Here is an 18405-nt window from a genome sequence, read left to right as displayed (position 1 = left end):
ACTCTATCTCACTCTCCCCTTCAAATAAGTAAATCTTTAAAAAAAGAGAAAGAGGTAGACAGAGAGACCAGCTGGGATGCTAAAATCCCATATAAGAGTGCTTGGGTTTGTACTCTGGCTCTGCTCTGATTTCCAGCTCCTAGTAATGCATATCCTGAGAGGCAGCAGCTCAAATAGCTGTATGCTGCTCCTGTGTGGGGTACCTGAATTCTCAGTCCCCAGCGTTAGCCTGGCCCTGCCCTGGCTGTTCCAGGCATTTGGGGAGTGAATCAGTAGATGGAAGCTCTATCTGTCTTTCAAAAAGTTTATGGGAAATACAATTAAAAGTTTACTCTGGAACAAAAAATATTGAGGCTGGTGCTATGGCATAGCAGGTAAGGTGCCAGCATCCCATATGGGCACCAATTCAAGTCCTGGCTGCTCCATTTTCTTTTCTTTTCTTTTTTTAAGATTTATTTATTTATTTGAAAGTCAGAGTTAGAGAGAGAGAGAAGGAGGGGCAAAGAGAAAGAGAGGTCCTTCCATCCACTGGTTCATTCCCCAATTGGCTGCAACGGCCGGAGCTGCGCCAAACTGAAGCCGGGAGCCAGGAGCTTCTTCCAGGTCTCCCAAGCAGGTGCAGCAGCCCAAGGACTTGGGCCATCTTCTACTGCTTTCCCAGGCCGTAGCAGAGAGGCAGGTTGGAAGTGGAGCAGCCGGGACTCGAACCAGTGCCCCTATGGGATGCCAGCACTGCAGATGGCGGCCTTACCCGTTACACCACAGCGTCGGCCCCACTCCATTTCCAAACCAGCTCTCTGCTATGGCCTGGGAAAGCAGTAAAAAATGGCCTGAGTCCTTAGCCCTGCACCATCATGCAAATACTTGGAAGAAGCGCCTGGCTCCTGACTTCAGATCAGCCCAGCTCTGGCCACTGCAGCCACTTGGGGAGTGAACCAGCATATGGAAAACCTCTCTCTCTCTCTCTCTGCCCCTCCGTAACTATGTCTTTCACATAAATAAATAAATCTTAAAATAATGTTGAAATACACACATAATATACATTTTTCACGAACTTTTTGAAGACATCTCATATTCCTAGTGGTGACAAATTATTAATAAGTAAAGATTTAAATAACAGTCAAACATACCTTGTCTGAGCATCACATTACCACATTTAGTGACTGCAATTTTAGTGTTGTCAATAGGTCCTGGAGGGTCTAATCAAAGGAAAAATAAATATCAAAATAAATACTTTTCAAAGACATATAGCAAAGAATTATATAACTGTGCCTGAAATAACTGAGAACTATACAATCATATTGGTTATTTTATAGCCAGATTATTATAATCCATTCTTAATGCCTTCTCCTGAGATTTTTCCCTTATGGGTCTTAGTTTTCCTAAAATTGAATCAGGAAAGAAGGTACAAGAAGTTCTCTCTGTATCATCCAAATTCTGATAGAAATGATTTCTGAACCATCACTTGGGAATTACAGGTGAAAAATGTACCTTTTATGCTGTAAAAGAACAATTCCTCCCCTTACAAGGAAAATATACAGTTCTTAATTTGTCTGATTGTCATTTCTTAAAAACAGTAAAAAAAAAACCATAAAATGAAATGTTGAAATATATTGTTAAGCCCCCCCAAAAAAAATCGCAAGAATTTATTTGTTTTTCCCTTGAACACAAAAGTATAGTGCATTGTCATTGTCAAAAGCTATAAAAAAAGGAACAAGGAATAATAAAAGTTTTTATTTACACCACTTACAAAAGATTAAAAAAAAAAACCTTTTAATATCTGTGTGGGGTCTTTTGCCTTTACATTATAAAAGTTTTTTTTATTTTTTTTATTTTTTTTTATTTTTGACAGGCAGAGTGGACAGTGAGAGAGAGAGACAGAGAGAGAAAGGTCTTCCTTTGCCGTTGATTCACCCTCCAATGGCCGCCGCGGCAGCTGGTGCACCGCACTGATCCGATGGCAGGAGCCAGGATCCAGGTGCTTTTCCTGGTCTCCCATGGGGTGCAGGGCCCAAGCACCTGGGCCATCCTCCACTGCACTCCCTGGCCATAGCAGAGAGCTGGCCTGGAAGAGGGGCAACCGGGACAGAATCCGGCGCCCCGACCGGGACTAGAACCCGGTGTGCCGGCGCCGCAAGGTGGAGGATTAGCCTATTGAGCCACGGCGCTGGCCCAAAAGTTTGTTTTTCTTAAATACAAAGAGTTCAAAATGCATACCACGCTACAACCTTTTTCATAATCAGAAGCATCTTATTTTCAAATTGTTAAATCATGTCTTATATGTAAAATTAATTTAAAAGTTTACCTAGTATTTCATTGTATTAGATAAACCTTTATTTAGCCAACCTCATATTGTCATATGGAGTCTTAAAAATTTGTAAAATTAAAATCACAGACTAATTTTGTTCAATTCCTTTATTCCTTCAAGAACATGCTGGAGCTGGCACAATGGCGTAGTAGGTAAAAGCCGCCGCCTGTGGTGCCAGCATCCCATAAGGGTGCTGGTTTGAGCCCCAGCTGCTCCAATTCCCATCCAGCTCTCTGCTATGGCCTGGGAAAACAGTGGAAGATGGCCCAAGTCCTTGGGCCCCTGCACCCATGTGGGAGACCCGGAAGAAGCTGGCTCCTGGCTTTGAATTGGCGCGCTCCAGTAATTGTAGTCAATTGGGGAGTGAACCAGTGGATGGAAGACCCCTCTCTCTCTCTGCTTCTCCTTCTCTGTGTAACTCTGACTTACAAATTAATAAATCTTTAAAAGAAATGCTATAATTCATAAAGTAAATTTTAAAAAAACTTTAAAAGAACTATGATATAAACTTTCTTGCAAGTTCCCTGAGGCAGGAATTTTTTTCTCTTTTGCCCCCTGAAATAACCCCAAGTGTATGTAGATATTTAAGAAAAACTTGTCAAATGAATACACACAAAATTTACAAAGAATTTCACTTTTCAGTTACCTACTTACCTCCGTCTTTACCCTTCACAAAACTTTCCCATTCTCTAAACCACTGCATACTGATGCAATAAAAAGTTGCAGGAGAGTCCTCTTCTTGAAATGCTCTGTTGAGCTACAAGAGAAAACAGGAGTTACCTAACATCAAGAACTTGCTTTATAGCAGAATAATCATTCTACATCAGCATAAATATAGCACAATTTCTTATACACAACGAATGTTGTGTATAAGCAAGATATACACAGATGCCAAGTTATCTTAGTACTAGACATACAGTAGCATCTATTCAATATAAGCAATTCAAAATTTAACAAGTATATAAAAGTCATGAAAGATTAGGTAAGTGAAGATAGTCAAAGCAAGGTCTTTGAAAGAGTAAGTACTCAATACATTTATTAAAAAGTCAATGGGCAGGGTCAGCATTGTAGCACAGTGGATTAAGCTGCCACCTGCAATGTTGGAGACCAGGCTGCAACAAGCAGAAAAGGACGGCCACAGTACTTGGGCCCCTGTCACCCTGTGGGAGACCTGGAGTTCCAGGCTTCTGGCCTCCACCTGTCCAGCCTTGGCCATTTCAGCCATCTCGGGAGTGAACCAGCAGATGGAAGATCTCTCTATCTTTTCTTCTCATTCTTTTCAAATAAATAAATTGTTTTAAAAAATGCTGTGTAAACCTTAAACATACCATATAGCCTGTCTACACTTTTTATTTAAGAAACAATACACAATTTGCTATCACTAATACAATGCTACAACAAATAATCTTGTACATGTCATTTCACAGGCAACATAATAATGAAGAGACTTGAAAAAGTCAGGAAAAACACAATTAAAATATGTTTTGTGGGGAAGATGCTTAGCCTAGCAGTTAAGATGCTTACATCCCACATAGGAGTACCTGGGTTCAGTTTCCAGTTCCAGCACCTGACCCCAGCTTCCTGCTAATGCAGGCTCTTGGAGATAGCAGTGATGGGTCAAACAGTTGGGTTCCTGTCACCCATGTAGGAGACCTAGATTTTGTTCCCAGTTTCAGGCTTCAGCTGGCCCCAGTCCCAACCATTGAAGGCCTTTGGGGAGTAGAGAAGTAGATGGGAACTCTTTCTCTCAAATTGCTTTAAAAAATGGTTATTTTGGTACAAAACATTTTTGAAATCCACATAGTTTTTTTGTAATAAGCATCTTCCATGAACTTTCTGAAGTTCCTTCATATGGATTTAGGTAAATTCTAAAAAGAAACGGGACAGATGTTCCTTTCCCTCTTCTATTCCTAACACCTAACACATGGGTACATTCACACTAAACACAACTCTCCTAGAATCGGAAACTTTCAAAGTAGTGACCCAATTGTTAGTATAGAATCCTAGACATATAAATTCTTTTTAAAATAAATTTATGTATTTTCATGTATTTGAAAGATAAAGAGACAGAGATCTTCCATCTGCTGGTTACTCCCTAAATAACCTCAACAGACAGGCCTGGGCCAGGCCAAATCCAAGAGCCTAGAACTCAATCTGGGTTGCTCACATGAGTGACAAGTACTGAGCCATCTGATCTGCTGCCTCCCAGGGCATGCCTTAGCAGGACACTGGAATTGGAATTAGATCCAGGATTCAAATCCAGGTACTCTGATGACATGGTATGTGGGTGTCCCAAGTGGTGTCTTAACCACTCACTGTGGCAAATGTCCACCCAAGCCCCAATCCGATGTCTATTCTTACTAGCTAAATACCCAGGGCTACCTTGGTTCTCAAACGTCTGGAGGTCTGGTTATTTAATCTTTATTTTCAATAAATTTCAAGTTAGTCAGTCTGGATTCTATCCCTAGCAACAAAAGAAATCCAAATGACAGGTGCAGGCACTAGAGCCTCAGGGAAATGAAAAGAATCGAATTTACTCAAATGTAACAGTATGTAGGACTTCTATTTCATGAGAGGCAACTAAATGTCCACAGTACATAGTACATTAGTAAGGAAAACAGGTCAGATCATGTCACTCATCTCAACAAATTTAATTAAAGCCCTGTAGCCATCTCTAAAGATCCTTGTTAATAATCCAAAAGTGCCTTTATGATTTGATCCTAGGATCTAACTTCGCCATCTAGTATTTTCATCACCTTTTCACTTGTGGTTACACTGACTTCATTATCCCCAGAACCAAACAGATAAATTCCTGCTTCTTAAGGCTATCCTTTCACTCTGTAAATACCTGAATAACTATCTCCCTCATTTGAAGTCTTTAATTCAGAATGAGGCTTATCTTTAAAAAAAAAAAAAAATTATTTGAAAGGCGGAATTCTGTAATTCCGGAAGACAAGAAAGAAGGGAAGGAAGGACATCTCCCCAAATGGCTGCAATAGCAGGGGCTGGGCCAGGTGCAAGCCAGGAGCCTGTAACTCTATTTGAGCATCCCATGTGGGTGGCCTCGGGGCCCAAGTACTTGTGCTATGTATCTCTGCTTTCCAGGAACATTATCAGGGAACTGGACTGGAGGTGGAGCAGCTGCAGCTGGGACTGCAACTGGGTTGCATGTGCGATGTAGGCACTGGCTTATCTCACTGTGCCAAAATGCTAGTCATTCATTCTGTTGAAAACTGTAATCTGACTACTCCTCTCAGCACTGTAGTACTAATCCCTGTTATCCTGTTCAACAATTTTTCTATAGTATTCAGCACCTTTTAATATATAAGTATCTAATACATGTAAACTCTTTAAGGGCAAGTCTCTTTCTGGGACACAAGGTAGTTGATTCAATAGAAGAACAAATGAATGAAAAATGTTATGGCTTCCACACAGCAGACTCACAGAATGACAATCGCTTTAAGTAACACACTGACCTCAGAATCAGCCCTTAAGGCTTCCTGGTCTGGCTGAATAGCCCATGAGAGCATTTCAGGCATGGAAAGACAAGACACTGGTAAAAAATGTTCTACAAGAAGGATCTCTGTGAGTGAAGTGGAAAGAAGTGGCCATCAAAGAAGGATTTACTTTTCTCTAAAGGGAGGAGAGAACGTCCACTTTGCTATGGCCTTGTCCAAATAGTGATGGAGTTTGTGGAATCAAAAGGCTTCCATAGCCTAGGCAGCTCATGTCAATAGCCTCGGGTGGTCACTGACATCATACATACATAAGAGTATTGTTAACAGGAACCACTGTGCACTAACTCCCCATGCAGGACCTCTGTCCTCAATGAGTTGTATTAGAGTTAACTGTAAAACTAGTTCTCAAACAGGTTGTGTGTGTGTGTGCGTGCGCACGCAAACTGTTGAAATCTTTACTTAGTATAGAGTTGATCTTCTGTGTACAAAGTTAATTGAAAATGAATCTTAATGGAGAATGGTACTGAGAAGGGGAGAAAGAAGAGGAGGAGGAGTGGGAGCATGGGTTTGGTGGGAAGAATAACTATATTCCTTAAGTTGTACTTTTAAAATTTGTATTCCTTAAAAATAACCATAATATTTTTCTTTTAAGTTTAACAAAGAAATCAAGGCATGAATTTAAAGTTAGAGGACTATTCTGTAACATGTAACTTGTCCCTAAAGAAATGAGATCTCTGAATTCTAATAAAGCCAGACTGATTCTTAACATCTGCTAAACTGTGACATCCACTGAATTCATACCATTACCAGGTTTAAGCACTCTCAGGAATTAATTTGTCTTTGGTATTAGGAAGTTTCTTCTTTGTAATTCTAGGCGGGTGCTTTCTAAAAACTTAATTAGCATAGTCACCCACTAATTTAAAGACATGTGTTTCCCTCTAGTTATAGGAAATTAAACTATTGCTCTGAAAGTAGTTCTTCCCTTTTTTTCGTTCTAAAATGTATATTTGAAAAAATACTTGGCCGGCACCGCGGCTCACTAGGCTAATCCTCTGCCTACAGCACTGGTACAATCCCAGTTGGGGTGCCGGTTCTGTTCCAGTTGCTCCTCTTCCAGTCCAGCTCTCTGCTGTGGCCTGGGAAGGCAGTGAAGGATGGCCCAAGTGCTTGGGCCCTGCACCCCATGGGAGACCAGGAGAAGCACCTGCCTCCTGGCTTCGGATCAGCGCAGTGCGCCAGCCGTGGCGGCCATTTAGGGGGGTGAACCAGCGGAAGGAAGACCTTTCTGTCTCTCTCACTAACTCTGCCTGTCAAAAAAGAAAGAAAGAAAAAGAAAAAGACAAAAGAAAAATACTACACTCTTATCTAAGCAGAATGTCAAACGTTTTTTTCTGCTTTCCATCTGTTTACCCTTTGGTGATTCATCATACGGGAAATTCTCTGCTGGGTCTTTCCGTACACTAATTTGCTTTCCAGCAGCAGTTGTTCTACCATTCAATCAATCCACCTATTGCCTCCTGAGGAGCAATCATACATCACTTGTCTATACTTTCTGCTCTACCCAGGCTTGCTGCCTGGTACAACGTAAAGAGGGTGGGGTGAAGGACAATGCTGAGGTCATCATTGGTATCTACTGTTTTTCAAGCTTGGGGCTTGGCCTGTATGCTCTTTTCCTGAAGCCTTTGGTTTGCTTCTTCAATTTTTCAGAAACTCTACTTAGTTTTCAGTCTACCACGGGGCATCCATTTTTGTACTCCATTTCATACTAACTCTTGTTTTGTTAAAAGGGGGAGTGCAGTCAGCCAGAATAAAACAAAAAACTCTAGTGTTATAGAATAATCATAGATCTGCATTTTAAAAGTAGCATTAAAGTATAATAATCCACCCACTGCTACTGTGAAGTTCAGTGCTTGTCAGTAAATTTCTACTTGTAAAACTGTCACTATAATTCAGTTTAGAATGCATCTAACGTCCAAAAAATTCTTCTACAGTTTGCAGTCTGCTGCTCTCACCTTTGAAATCACTAATCTACTGTTTTTACGACTTTCCCCTTTTTATAAATTTCATGTAAATGAAATTAGACATAGTTTTTTTATGTCTATCCTTCAATTTGGCACAAAATTTCTGAAGTTGATTCAAGTTGTTGCATTTATCAGTGCTTATTACTAAATATTCTATTATATGGCCATAACATATTTTGTTCACCTGTTAGCGTGATTGGTGGATATTTCAACGTTTCTAGTTTGGGACAATTATGAGCAATTCTACTATAAACATTTGTTTACAAGTTTTATGTAAATACAAGTTCTCATTTCTCTGCAATAAATACCTAAAATGAGGCTGTTGGGTCATGCTAAGTGTTGAACCTACAAAAAACTAACAAACTGTTTGTCATTTGTCAAGTCACAGTTTGCATTTTTACCATCAGTATTCACATAAGAATTCCCTAATGATTAAGATAATGTACCTTTCCATGTTTATGAGCCATATCTTCTTTAGAGTAATGCTTATTCAAATCTTGTGCCTATTTTTTTAATTAGACTATCTACCTTTAAGTTGCATGAGTTTTTTTATGTAGTTTAGATGTAAGTCCTTTAATGATGTGATAGGCAAATACCTACATTATATTTGGGTCAGCCTTCCCAACCCATAATGTTTCCCTGAGTTCTCAGACTTACTGAATGTCTCATTCATTGCCATAATACCCCACACTGCTTTTCATCATGGAACTCATTTTATATACAAGAAATGAAGAGGTTCACATCCACAAAAACTTGCTGATCCTACAATTTGCTTTCACCCAAAAACTGCTGGTCAATTGAGAACCCAGTTTTTATTCCTGCTTTTCAAAACTTTATGAGTTTGATGCTGTCCTGAGCCATGTGATATGTGCTCCAAACTAAGAAACGGAATATGCAGTTTGTCCTATAACCAGAATATACAAGGCTAACAATCAAATAGAAAAAGATCTCATCTATTAACTACCTACTGACATACTCACAGAAGTTCTACATCCCATCCCAACTTTGGCTTCTGTTACCAAAGGGATACAACAATATTTGTACTGAATTGGAAGTGGAGACAGCTCCTGGACCAAAAGTTTCTCATGTCACTGAACCAACAGGCAAAGTGGGGGTTACAGTATTGGCTAGAATTATCGATCCCAGTTATAAAGTGTGAATAAAATGATCACTATACATTATTAGCAAAAAGAATTGTAACTGGAAATTCTACCTGCTGTATTAGTTTCAGATGGATGCTATAAACTACCACAAACCTGGTGGCTGAAAAAGATATTTATTCTCTCATAGTCCTGAAGACCAGATATCAAAAAGCAAGGTGTCAGTAAGACTCTGCTCCCTAAAGAGGCTCTAGAGGAAACTCTGTTCCTTGAGTTTTCACTCTTCTGCTTTGGGGCTATATCACTCCAATCTATGCCTCTGTCTTCAAATAGCTTCTATCTTCTCCATCTCTCTCTCTGCCGCATGTTTCTTTAAAAAGAACACTTACTGGATTTAGGGTCCACACAGATAATCCAGGATGATTTTGTATCAAAATTACATATGAAAATATTTTTTTCCAAGCAAGGTTCCATTCATTAATAAGCTCAATTCACAGAGTCTAAATCTAGGCCACTGAAATATCTTTTGGGGGAACCACCATTCAATCCACTTCAGAAACCATTTAGTATTTCCACATGCAGAGATGAAAAGTTTAGATTAAAGGAATGTAATACAGAGAAGATTATTAAGGGCTTACATCTCATGAATGAGAAACAGGCTATTTCACACAACTATAACCAGTTGAGCTATTGGCTGAGAACACAGGTTATCCAGAAAAGGTACTGAGCAGCTGTAGACATGTATTTCTTTCCTATCTCATGCACATGTATATATTTCTAAACATTTACCAAATTTTAAAACAATTACCAACTTCTTTATTCCTTTCCTTTCATTCTATTACTACCATAAATTACGTCATTGGTGATTAACATTGTATTATTTAATTATAATTTATAAAAGGGAGATTGTTGCAGTTGGCATTGTGCTGTGGCAGGTAAAGCTGCCACCTTCAATGCCAGCATCCCATATGGATGCTGGTTCAAGTCCTCGCTGCTCTACTTCCCATCCAGCTCCCTGCTAATGTGCCTGGGAAAGCAGTGGAGATGGCCCAGGTGTGTGGGCCCCTGCACCCATATGGAAGACTCAGAGGAAGCTCCTGGCTCCTGACTTTGGACAGGCTCAGATCTTGCAAGCATTCCGGGAGTAACCAGCAGATGAAAGATCTCTCTCTCTCTTCCCATCTCTGTTAACTATGTTTCAAATGAATAAATCTTAAAGAAAAACAAAACAAAACAAAACAAAATGGAAGGGCCAGCACTGTGGCATAGTGGGTAAAGCCACTGCCTGCAGTGCTGGCATCCCATATGGGTGCAGGTTTGAATCCCAGCTGCTCCACTTCTGATCTGGACTGGCTCACCTCTGGCAGTTGCAGCCACTTGGAGAGCAAACCAGTGGATAAAAGACCTCTCTCTCTCTCTCTGCTTCTGCTTCTCTGTAACTCTGCCTTTCAGATAAATAAATAAATACATCTTTAATAAAGAAAAAAAAAGGAGATTGTTTACTGCATTGTCTGAGTGAAGAAAATGGCTGACCATCACCTATAAATGGATATAATTTTGGACCTCCCAAATTAAAGGGTAAATATCAATGTTACCCTAGTATTGCTACACAAGCTAACTGACAGGTATAAAGATGACATATTATCTATCATGTTAGGTGTAAGGATGACACTGTTGCTACTACAGTTTAGATGTATGAGTGTATATGGATGCTGAGTTAACAAAAGGCCAGATGGTATTATCTACACTCTCTTCTATGTAGAGAAACCTACATTTTCCAGGATGGCAGAATTCTATTTCCTAGATAGTACTCCATTATGTACTGCCAAAGATATACACAATATAAGGAATACACAAGAGAAATAACTGTATTTTTTCTTCTACTGGCAGCTGTATGCAGGCTTAAGCAACCACAGATGGCACAAATAGGCTTTTGTCACCACTTCCAAACACTTTCCTAAATCTGATTTTGGGGCCGGTGCTGCAGTGCAGGGTAAAGAAGACAATTGTGGCACTGGCACGCCATATGGGCACCAGTTCGAGTCCTGGCTACTCCCCTTCCAATCTAGCTCTCTGCTAATGTGCCTGGGAAAGCAGTGGAAGATGGCCCAAGTACTTTCGTCCCTACACCCCATGGAGGAAGCTCCTGGTTCCTGGCTCCTGATTAGCCCAATTCCAGCTGTTGCGGCCATTTGGGGAGTGAATCAGCAGATGGAAGCTCTCTCTGAGGTCTGGCCAGGCTTCTCTGATCAAAGTTTGTAATTCTCCTTTTGTAACTAGCAACTATTTCATGGAGAGAAAGTTGAAATGATGTAAATATCCAACTCCTCAACCTTTACATTTATTCACCTATCCACAGTATGGATATAATATCTCAGTCTGTTTAATTAATTATGTTACTAAATTTTAAAGTTCAAATTATCAAAAATTTGGCCAGTATGAGTCCTATTAAATGGGCTTCTATATAGTTTTTAAATCAAGAAATTCTCTATTTTCTAGCATAAAATGTTCTAATCTCATTTTGTAATTTCCCTGCCCTAGCATCAGCCATTTCTTCAAGGAGGGGTGTTTCCATTAGGGGGCCAGCGGTGTGGTGTAGTTGTCAGCCTCCACCTGCTGGTGTCCCCTATGGGTGCCAGTTCATGTCTTGGCTAAGCAGTGGAGGATGGTCCAAGTGCTTGAGTCCCTGAACCCACATGGGAGACCAGAGGAAGCATCTGGCTACTAGCTTTGGATCTGACCAGCTCTGGCCATTGAAGTCATTTGGGGAGTGAACCAGCGGATAGAAGACCTTTCTCTCTGTCTCTCCCTTTCACTGTCTGTAACTGTGACTCTCAAATAAATAAATCTTTAACAACAATAACAAAAATGTTTAGAAGATGAGATCTGAGAGCCAGATATGCGCAATTCTATTGGAATGATAATTGCTCCCAGGCTATCTGAGAGAAGCTTTCAAAAAAACTCATAATACATATCATGAAAAACCTATGTACAAATTTTTAAATAATTCCACATTAATTTGATATAGCACATCTGACAAGGGTCTAGTCTGAAGCACTAAGGCGGATAAAATATCAGCTTGAAAAGACCTGTATCAGAATAGCATGAATTCTAAAATTGAAGAATGTCAAACTTACAATGTAGCTTGGAAAGAAAAATGATGAAATCACTGATGTTTTACAAAAAAAGTTTATGGGAAAATATGCCAGAAGAAATCAACAGTTTACAAATAGATGACTCATTTTAAAAAGGGATGAAACGACATTGAAATGATATTGAAGATTAAACCTGTATGGGCGGGCCATTCATATCAATCTGGGAGAAAAGGGGTGGTAAAGACATAACCTGGGACACCTCCAGTTCCACATCAGAGTGTCTGGGTTCAAGTTTTGACTGTTTCCAATTCCAGTTTCCTGCTAACACACTCCCTCAGAGACAGTAGGTGATGGCTCAAGTATGTAGGTCCCTGCCACCCATGTGGGAGACCTGGACTGAGTTCTGAGCTCCTGGCCTTGGCCTGACCCAGTCCAACCCTGGCTACTGTGGGCATCTGGGGAATGAATGAGCAGACAGATCTCTCTCAAATAAAAATTTAACAAATAAAAAAGTTATCATGGTTGTTACAATGAAACTTTAAAAAAGTCTACAACAAAAAAATTAATCCTGTTAATGCCTTAATTAAAGAAGACTAATAATTAGCAGAAATAATAGCCAATATCATAGATATTTCAACTGGGTCAGCTCACACAATTCTGACTGGATAAATGAAGTGAAACCAACATTCTGCTGGATGAATGCCAAAACTGCTGTGCCCAGTACACATATAGACAAGAACAGAACTGTCCATGGAAATTTTAAACAAGCAGTACCAAGACAGGAAAGCATTTCTTCCAAAAAGTGGAATGAGAGATGAAACATGGCTTTAACAGCACAATCCTAAAATCAAAGCAATGGCTACCAAGAAGTGGAAGTGTTCTTGTCAAAGCAAAAACAGACAAATCAAGAGCAAAGGTCAGTTTGTTCACTTTTGGGAGGGCCAAGAATGCTAACATCTACATATCAGGAGAGTGTACTTAGAAAGTTAACAAAAGCATTAGTAGAAAAATGCCTGGGAAAGCTTAATCAGACAGTTTTTCTTTATCATGGTAATACTTCTGCTCACTCCTCTTATCAAGGGAAGATCATTCTGCAAATTTCCATGGGAAATCATTAGGCATCCACCATCTTGTCTTGATTTGACTCCTTCTGATTTGTTTTGTAATCTTAAAAAGATCTTTAAAGTATACACATTTTTCATCAAGTAACACTATAAAGACTGCATTGATACAACTAAATTCCCAGGACCCTCAGTTCTTTAAAGAACTAAGTAAACAGTATCATCACTCAAAAAATCTCAAACTTGATGGAGACAATGCTGAGAAATAAGTTTATATTCTTCATTTTTATCTTTCAACTTTTTCTATAAGCCTTTTAAATTCCCCTCATATGTATACACATACACTCACACTTCTATATATATTTAGCAGTCACCGTGAATTCACAAGAGTTATCTACATCCCTAATCCAATAGCACAGAATACATTCTAGTTTTCTTTCTTTCCAAAGTTGTGACTCTGACAATGGGAAAACTGGATCTCACTATAGTTATTATTTGGTCAGTTCCCCATTTGGAACCAATCTCTCTACCACTGTTGTTACTATGCTACACTCCTGAAGCCGCCAATACCTAGCTAACATGAGTATCCCTTCTTATCCCGCTTGAGCTCCAACACCCTTGGTTAGGCTTACATCACTACACAGAAGCTCTCCTTATTCTGTGTCTTTTTTCCTATGTATTAAAACCACACTCTTGGCCACTGCCCCAGCTTCTAATTCCAATCTGAGAGGTGGCAGTGATCTTGCCTTTCACTGCCTGGTACTTTTATTGGTTATGTTTCTCCTTCCCCGTATTCCAATTCTGTTCAGAGTGATTAGAATGACTTCTATAAGTATTAATTAAACACTGATGGATGCAGTCATTTAACCATTATTTAAGCACTGATGGAATGAATGATTTTTAAAACTGAACTAAAACCTGCTTTGGTAGATTCAGGAAGCAAATGAGGCCTAGGAAAAATTAATAAAATAAATCTGTACCTGTACCTTTCCCTATGTAAAAATTAATTCAGAAAAGGGCACACACACTCAAAATTCCTGAACCAGAGAAGAGAAGCAGGTTCATACACATTTGCACATGTGTTGGTCAGACATAACATGAACATACTGGAATCTTGTTTTATACTGTTCATTACCTTCCCCCCGCCTTTACTAAAATAATCCCATTTTCTCCTGCAATAAGAGTCTCTCCTACTGTGATCTCTGAAGGATTATCATGAATCTCAGGTGACTCAAATTTTAAACTTTTTCAAACAATTGGAGCTGTGTTATTGACAGCAGTATTCTGAATAGATTTTTTTTCTTTTTTTTTCTTTTTTTTTTCTGAATAGATTTTTAGCCACCTAGGTAACTCAAACTGTACTAATACTTGTTCATAAAACCGGCCGGCGCCGTGGCTCACTAGGCTAATCCTCTGCCTTGTGGTGCCGGCACACCGGGTTCTAGTCCCGGTCGGGGCGTTGGATTCTGTCCTGGTTGTCCCTCTTCCAGGCCAGCTCTCTGCTGTGGCCAGGGAGTGCAGTGGAGGATGGCCCAAGTGCTTGGGCCCTGCACCCCGTGGGAGACCAGGAAAAGCACCTGGCTCCTGCCATCGGATCAGCGCAGCGTGCTGGCCACAGCGGCCATTGGAGGGTGAACCAACAGCAAAAGGAAGACCTTTCTCTGTCTCTCTCTCTTACTGTCCACTCTGCCTGTCAAAAAAACAAACAAACAAAAAAAACAAAAAAAACCAACCTGGTTGTTTAGCTTTTTGTAGATGTACATAAACAGTCTGTTGCTTTTAATCAAAGAATGCCTCATAATTTACTTATTCTAAGGAAACTCTGTATAATTACAAATATAGGGAATCCCCCAAAAGACAAAACAATGTTATAATTTTATAAAAGGATGGGAATAGAGCATGTAGTCTGGACAGAATCTAGACAATACTAACTTAAGGAAACCCCTAATTTTCCTTTTTAATAAGATTTCTTGGAGACAGTGCTGTGGCTTAGCAGGTTAAGCCTCCACCAGCATCCCAAATGGGCATTGGTTTAATTCCAGCTCCCTGATAATGCATCTGGAAAAACAATGGAGGATGGGCCAAGTCCTTGGGCCCCTGCAGCCACATGGGAGACCCAAATGAAGCTTCTGCCCCCTGGCTTTAGCCTGGTCCAGCCCCAGCCTTTGTTGCCATTTGGGGAATGAACTAGCGGATGGAAGATCTCTGTGTCACTCCTTCTAACTTTACCTTTCAAATAAATAATATTAAAAAAAAATCTTGCCAGTGTCAATCCATTAAACAAAATTTATTACCAATCCATAAAAACAAAAACCCACAAAGGGAGATCTTAACTCAATACATTGTATTGAACTGAGTTTACTCATTGTTATGCAACTAAACACTTCAAATCTATTACAATTCTTTCACATAGTCATTTCACTAATAAAATATAGTCTGATAATAGTCACATCTTCACCTTTATCCTAGATCATTTACAATTTGAAAAGCATTACTTTTTTTACCCGAATAAAAATTTCCAATTCCGTTTTTCTTCTTTTTTCAATCTTCTCTGCCTCAATTTGGCAAGTGTGACAAATGTAAAGATGGTTGACAGCGGGTCCTCCTCCATACCTGAAGTAGGAAGAATTTAAAAATTAAAATTAACACAAAATTATGGTACTCTAGGAAACTTGTTTCTTTTTGGTGAATGGCTAAATCCCCAGTTAAGAATAAATTCTCACAGGAAAATTCTGGAAGTAATGTAAGAATTTTAAAAAATCACTTAAGGACTTGATTTCATGTTTTATTATGGTCAGTGACATTATCAGTACATTGCCTGATATGCTTTACCTATATTTCAATTTTCCCTTAGAGTTACTTCTTTTTTTAAAAGATTTATTTTATTTATTTGAAAGTCAGAGTTAGAGAGAGAGAGAGAGGTCTCCCATCCACTGGTTCACTCCCCAAATGGCCGCAACAGCTGGAGCTGGACTGATCTGAAGCCAGGAGCCAAAAGCTTCTTCTGGGTCTCCCACACGAATGCAGGGGCCCAAGGACTTGAGTCACCTTCTACTGCTTTCCCAGGCCATATCAGAGAGCTGGATCAGAAGCAGAACAGCTGGGACTCGAACCGGCGCCCATATGGGATGCCAGCCGTACAGGCGGCAGCTTTACACACTATGCCACAGTGCTGGCCCCTATAATTAATTCTATACTTCAAAATGTTAGAGGAAATAACAAAGTAAAGGAAGTAGTTCAGATATTGACCTACAACATAAGAATCTTGGTTATATCTATAGTCATAGTCAAGTTTAATTAGATGGAAGGTTTCTCCTAGCATCTCAAGAAGGAAGCATTCATGGAATTCTTTACTTTTACATTCAACTAAGGAAAACATAATTAATAGGGAAATTATAGTGCAAAATGTTATTTTTAAAGATTTGTTTATTTGAAAGAGTTACAGAGAGAGAAGGAGAGGCAGATAGAGAGAATCTTCCATCCGCTGGTTCACTCCCAAATCAGGCGGAGCTGAAGCCAGGAGACGGGAGCTTCCTCTGAGTCTCCCAAGCGGGTGCAGGGGCCCAAGGACGTGGGTCATCTTCTATTGCTTTCCCAGGCCATGACAGAGAGTTGAACTGGAAGTGGAGTAGCTGGGTCTTGAACCCGCACCCATATGGATGCCAGCACTGCACGCCGTGGCTTAACCCACCACACCACAGCACCTGTCCCGTGCAAAATGTTTTAAAATAAAAATTAAAACTAAAGTTTAAGAGTAAGAATTTCCAATTATGGAAATATGTACATGTATAAAATTTTAGAGTTGGAGATATGTAAAACCTTTAAAATAAAGTATTTAAAGTTAAATATATGGGATCTGCGTTGTGGTACAGCATATTAAGACACCATCTGTGACACTGATACCCTATAACAGAGCACCAATTTGAGTCCCAGATGTTCTGCTGCTGATCCAGTTTCCTGCTAATGTGTGGGAGAAGGCAGAAGACAGCCCAACTACTTGGGACCTTGCCACCTATGTGGGAGACCAGGATGGAGTTCCTGGCTCCTGACTTCAGTCTGGTCCAGACCCAGCTGCTGCAGGAATTTGAGAAGCAAACTAGTAGATGGAAGATATCTCTATCTCCCCCTCTCTGTCTCTCGGCCTTTCAAATAAGTAAACACGTAAATCTTTTTTTAAAAACTAAATATCACAGCATAACTTCACAGAAAGATAATCAGAACATAAAATAAGAATTATCTACACTAGGTCCACACTAGCTACAAAGCCTTCCTACTCACACTTTAGAATGAAGAGAAAAAAAAAGAGATACTCTATGTAAGCAACATAGAGCACAAAGGGCATCTGTGAAATAATACAATTGCCTTTTAACCATTTTAACTGATTTTCACAATACTATATTGTCTAATTTAAGAAACAAACCTGCTATATAAGTTATCCCAAATGTTCTGAGGCAGCATCAAGACGAGGTCTTCAATATAACTAGCCTTGCGTGGGGGAACACCTAAAAGAAAGTTTAGACAGGTCTATCTCATTCTTTAATTCCTTTATAATACTTTGAAAGGTTAATCTTACTTTTTAACAACGACTAAAGACTAGTCAATTGTTATTCTTAAATTTCCCTTCCCAAAAAGTTCAGTATAAGGTATTTGGTGATTATATTTATTTAAGATGAACATACACCTTAAAATAAAAAAATTTTTTTAAAAATTTTTTTCATTTGAAAGGGGAAGAGAGAGAGAGAGGGAGAGAGAAAGATCGTTCATCTGCTGGTTCACTCTCAATTTGTCTTCAACAATAGGGCTGGGCCAGACTGAAGCCAAGAGTTTGAACTCAATTCAGGTCTCCTACACAGGTGGCAGGAATCTATGTTCTTGAGCCATCATCTGCTACCTTCCAGGGCATTCATTTGAATCAAGCTGGATCTGAAGTGGAGGAGCTGGTTCAACCAGGCACTTCATGTGAGATAAAGGCATCCCAAGTGGTGACTTAACAGCTACACTAAAAATAATTTTAAGGTTTAGGGTTCTCTACTAACACAGGATATTCTTATCTCTGTGGCTTGAATACAACAAAATTAACAAGAACACTGAGTGAGTGGCAGGCACTGTGGCAGAGTGCTACACTGCTGCTCAGAACACTTGCATCTCATTATCACATTGTCTGTGATCAAGTCTTGCCTCCACTTCTGATCCAGCTTCCAGTTAATGCGTACTGTGGAAGGCAGCAGATAACAGCTCAAGTACTCAGGTACCTGTCATACATGTGGGACCCCAGGATAGAGTTTCTCATTCTTGGCTTCAGCATGGGTCAGTCCTGGCTGTTAGAAGCATTTAAGGCATCAAGGCATACGGAAGAGATCCC

General features: G+C 39.7%; 1 protein-coding gene across 4 annotated transcripts in view; it reads right to left on the bottom strand.

The window, feature by feature from the left end:
* USP33 (ubiquitin specific peptidase 33) overlaps positions 1 to 18405 on the bottom strand; it is a 72301-nt gene that overhangs the window by 2566 nt on the left and 51330 nt on the right. For 2 of the 4 annotated variants that reach the window (XM_051857562.3, XM_051857560.3), the window contains exons 20-23: positions 17464 to 17545; positions 15539 to 15656; positions 2963 to 3065; positions 1131 to 1199 (exon numbers count right to left, since the gene is read on the bottom strand). In XM_051857562.3, coding sequence (XP_051713522.2) covers positions 1131 to 1199; positions 2963 to 3065; positions 15539 to 15656; positions 17464 to 17545 — 372 coding nt within the window. The remainder of the gene's footprint in view (positions 1 to 1130; positions 1200 to 2962; positions 3066 to 15538; positions 15657 to 17463; positions 17546 to 18405) is intronic. The other 2 variants (XM_051857559.3, XM_051857561.3) reach the window with 1 other exon arrangement.

This window comes from Oryctolagus cuniculus, chromosome 7, assembly GCF_051225735.1.
Source record: "Oryctolagus cuniculus isolate XC-2025 breed Fujian yellow rabbit chromosome 7, ASM5122573v1, whole genome shotgun sequence".
In the NCBI taxonomy this organism is placed as follows: Eukaryota; Metazoa; Chordata; class Mammalia; order Lagomorpha; family Leporidae; genus Oryctolagus; species Oryctolagus cuniculus.
This window is presented reverse-complemented; position numbering and strand designations above follow the sequence as displayed.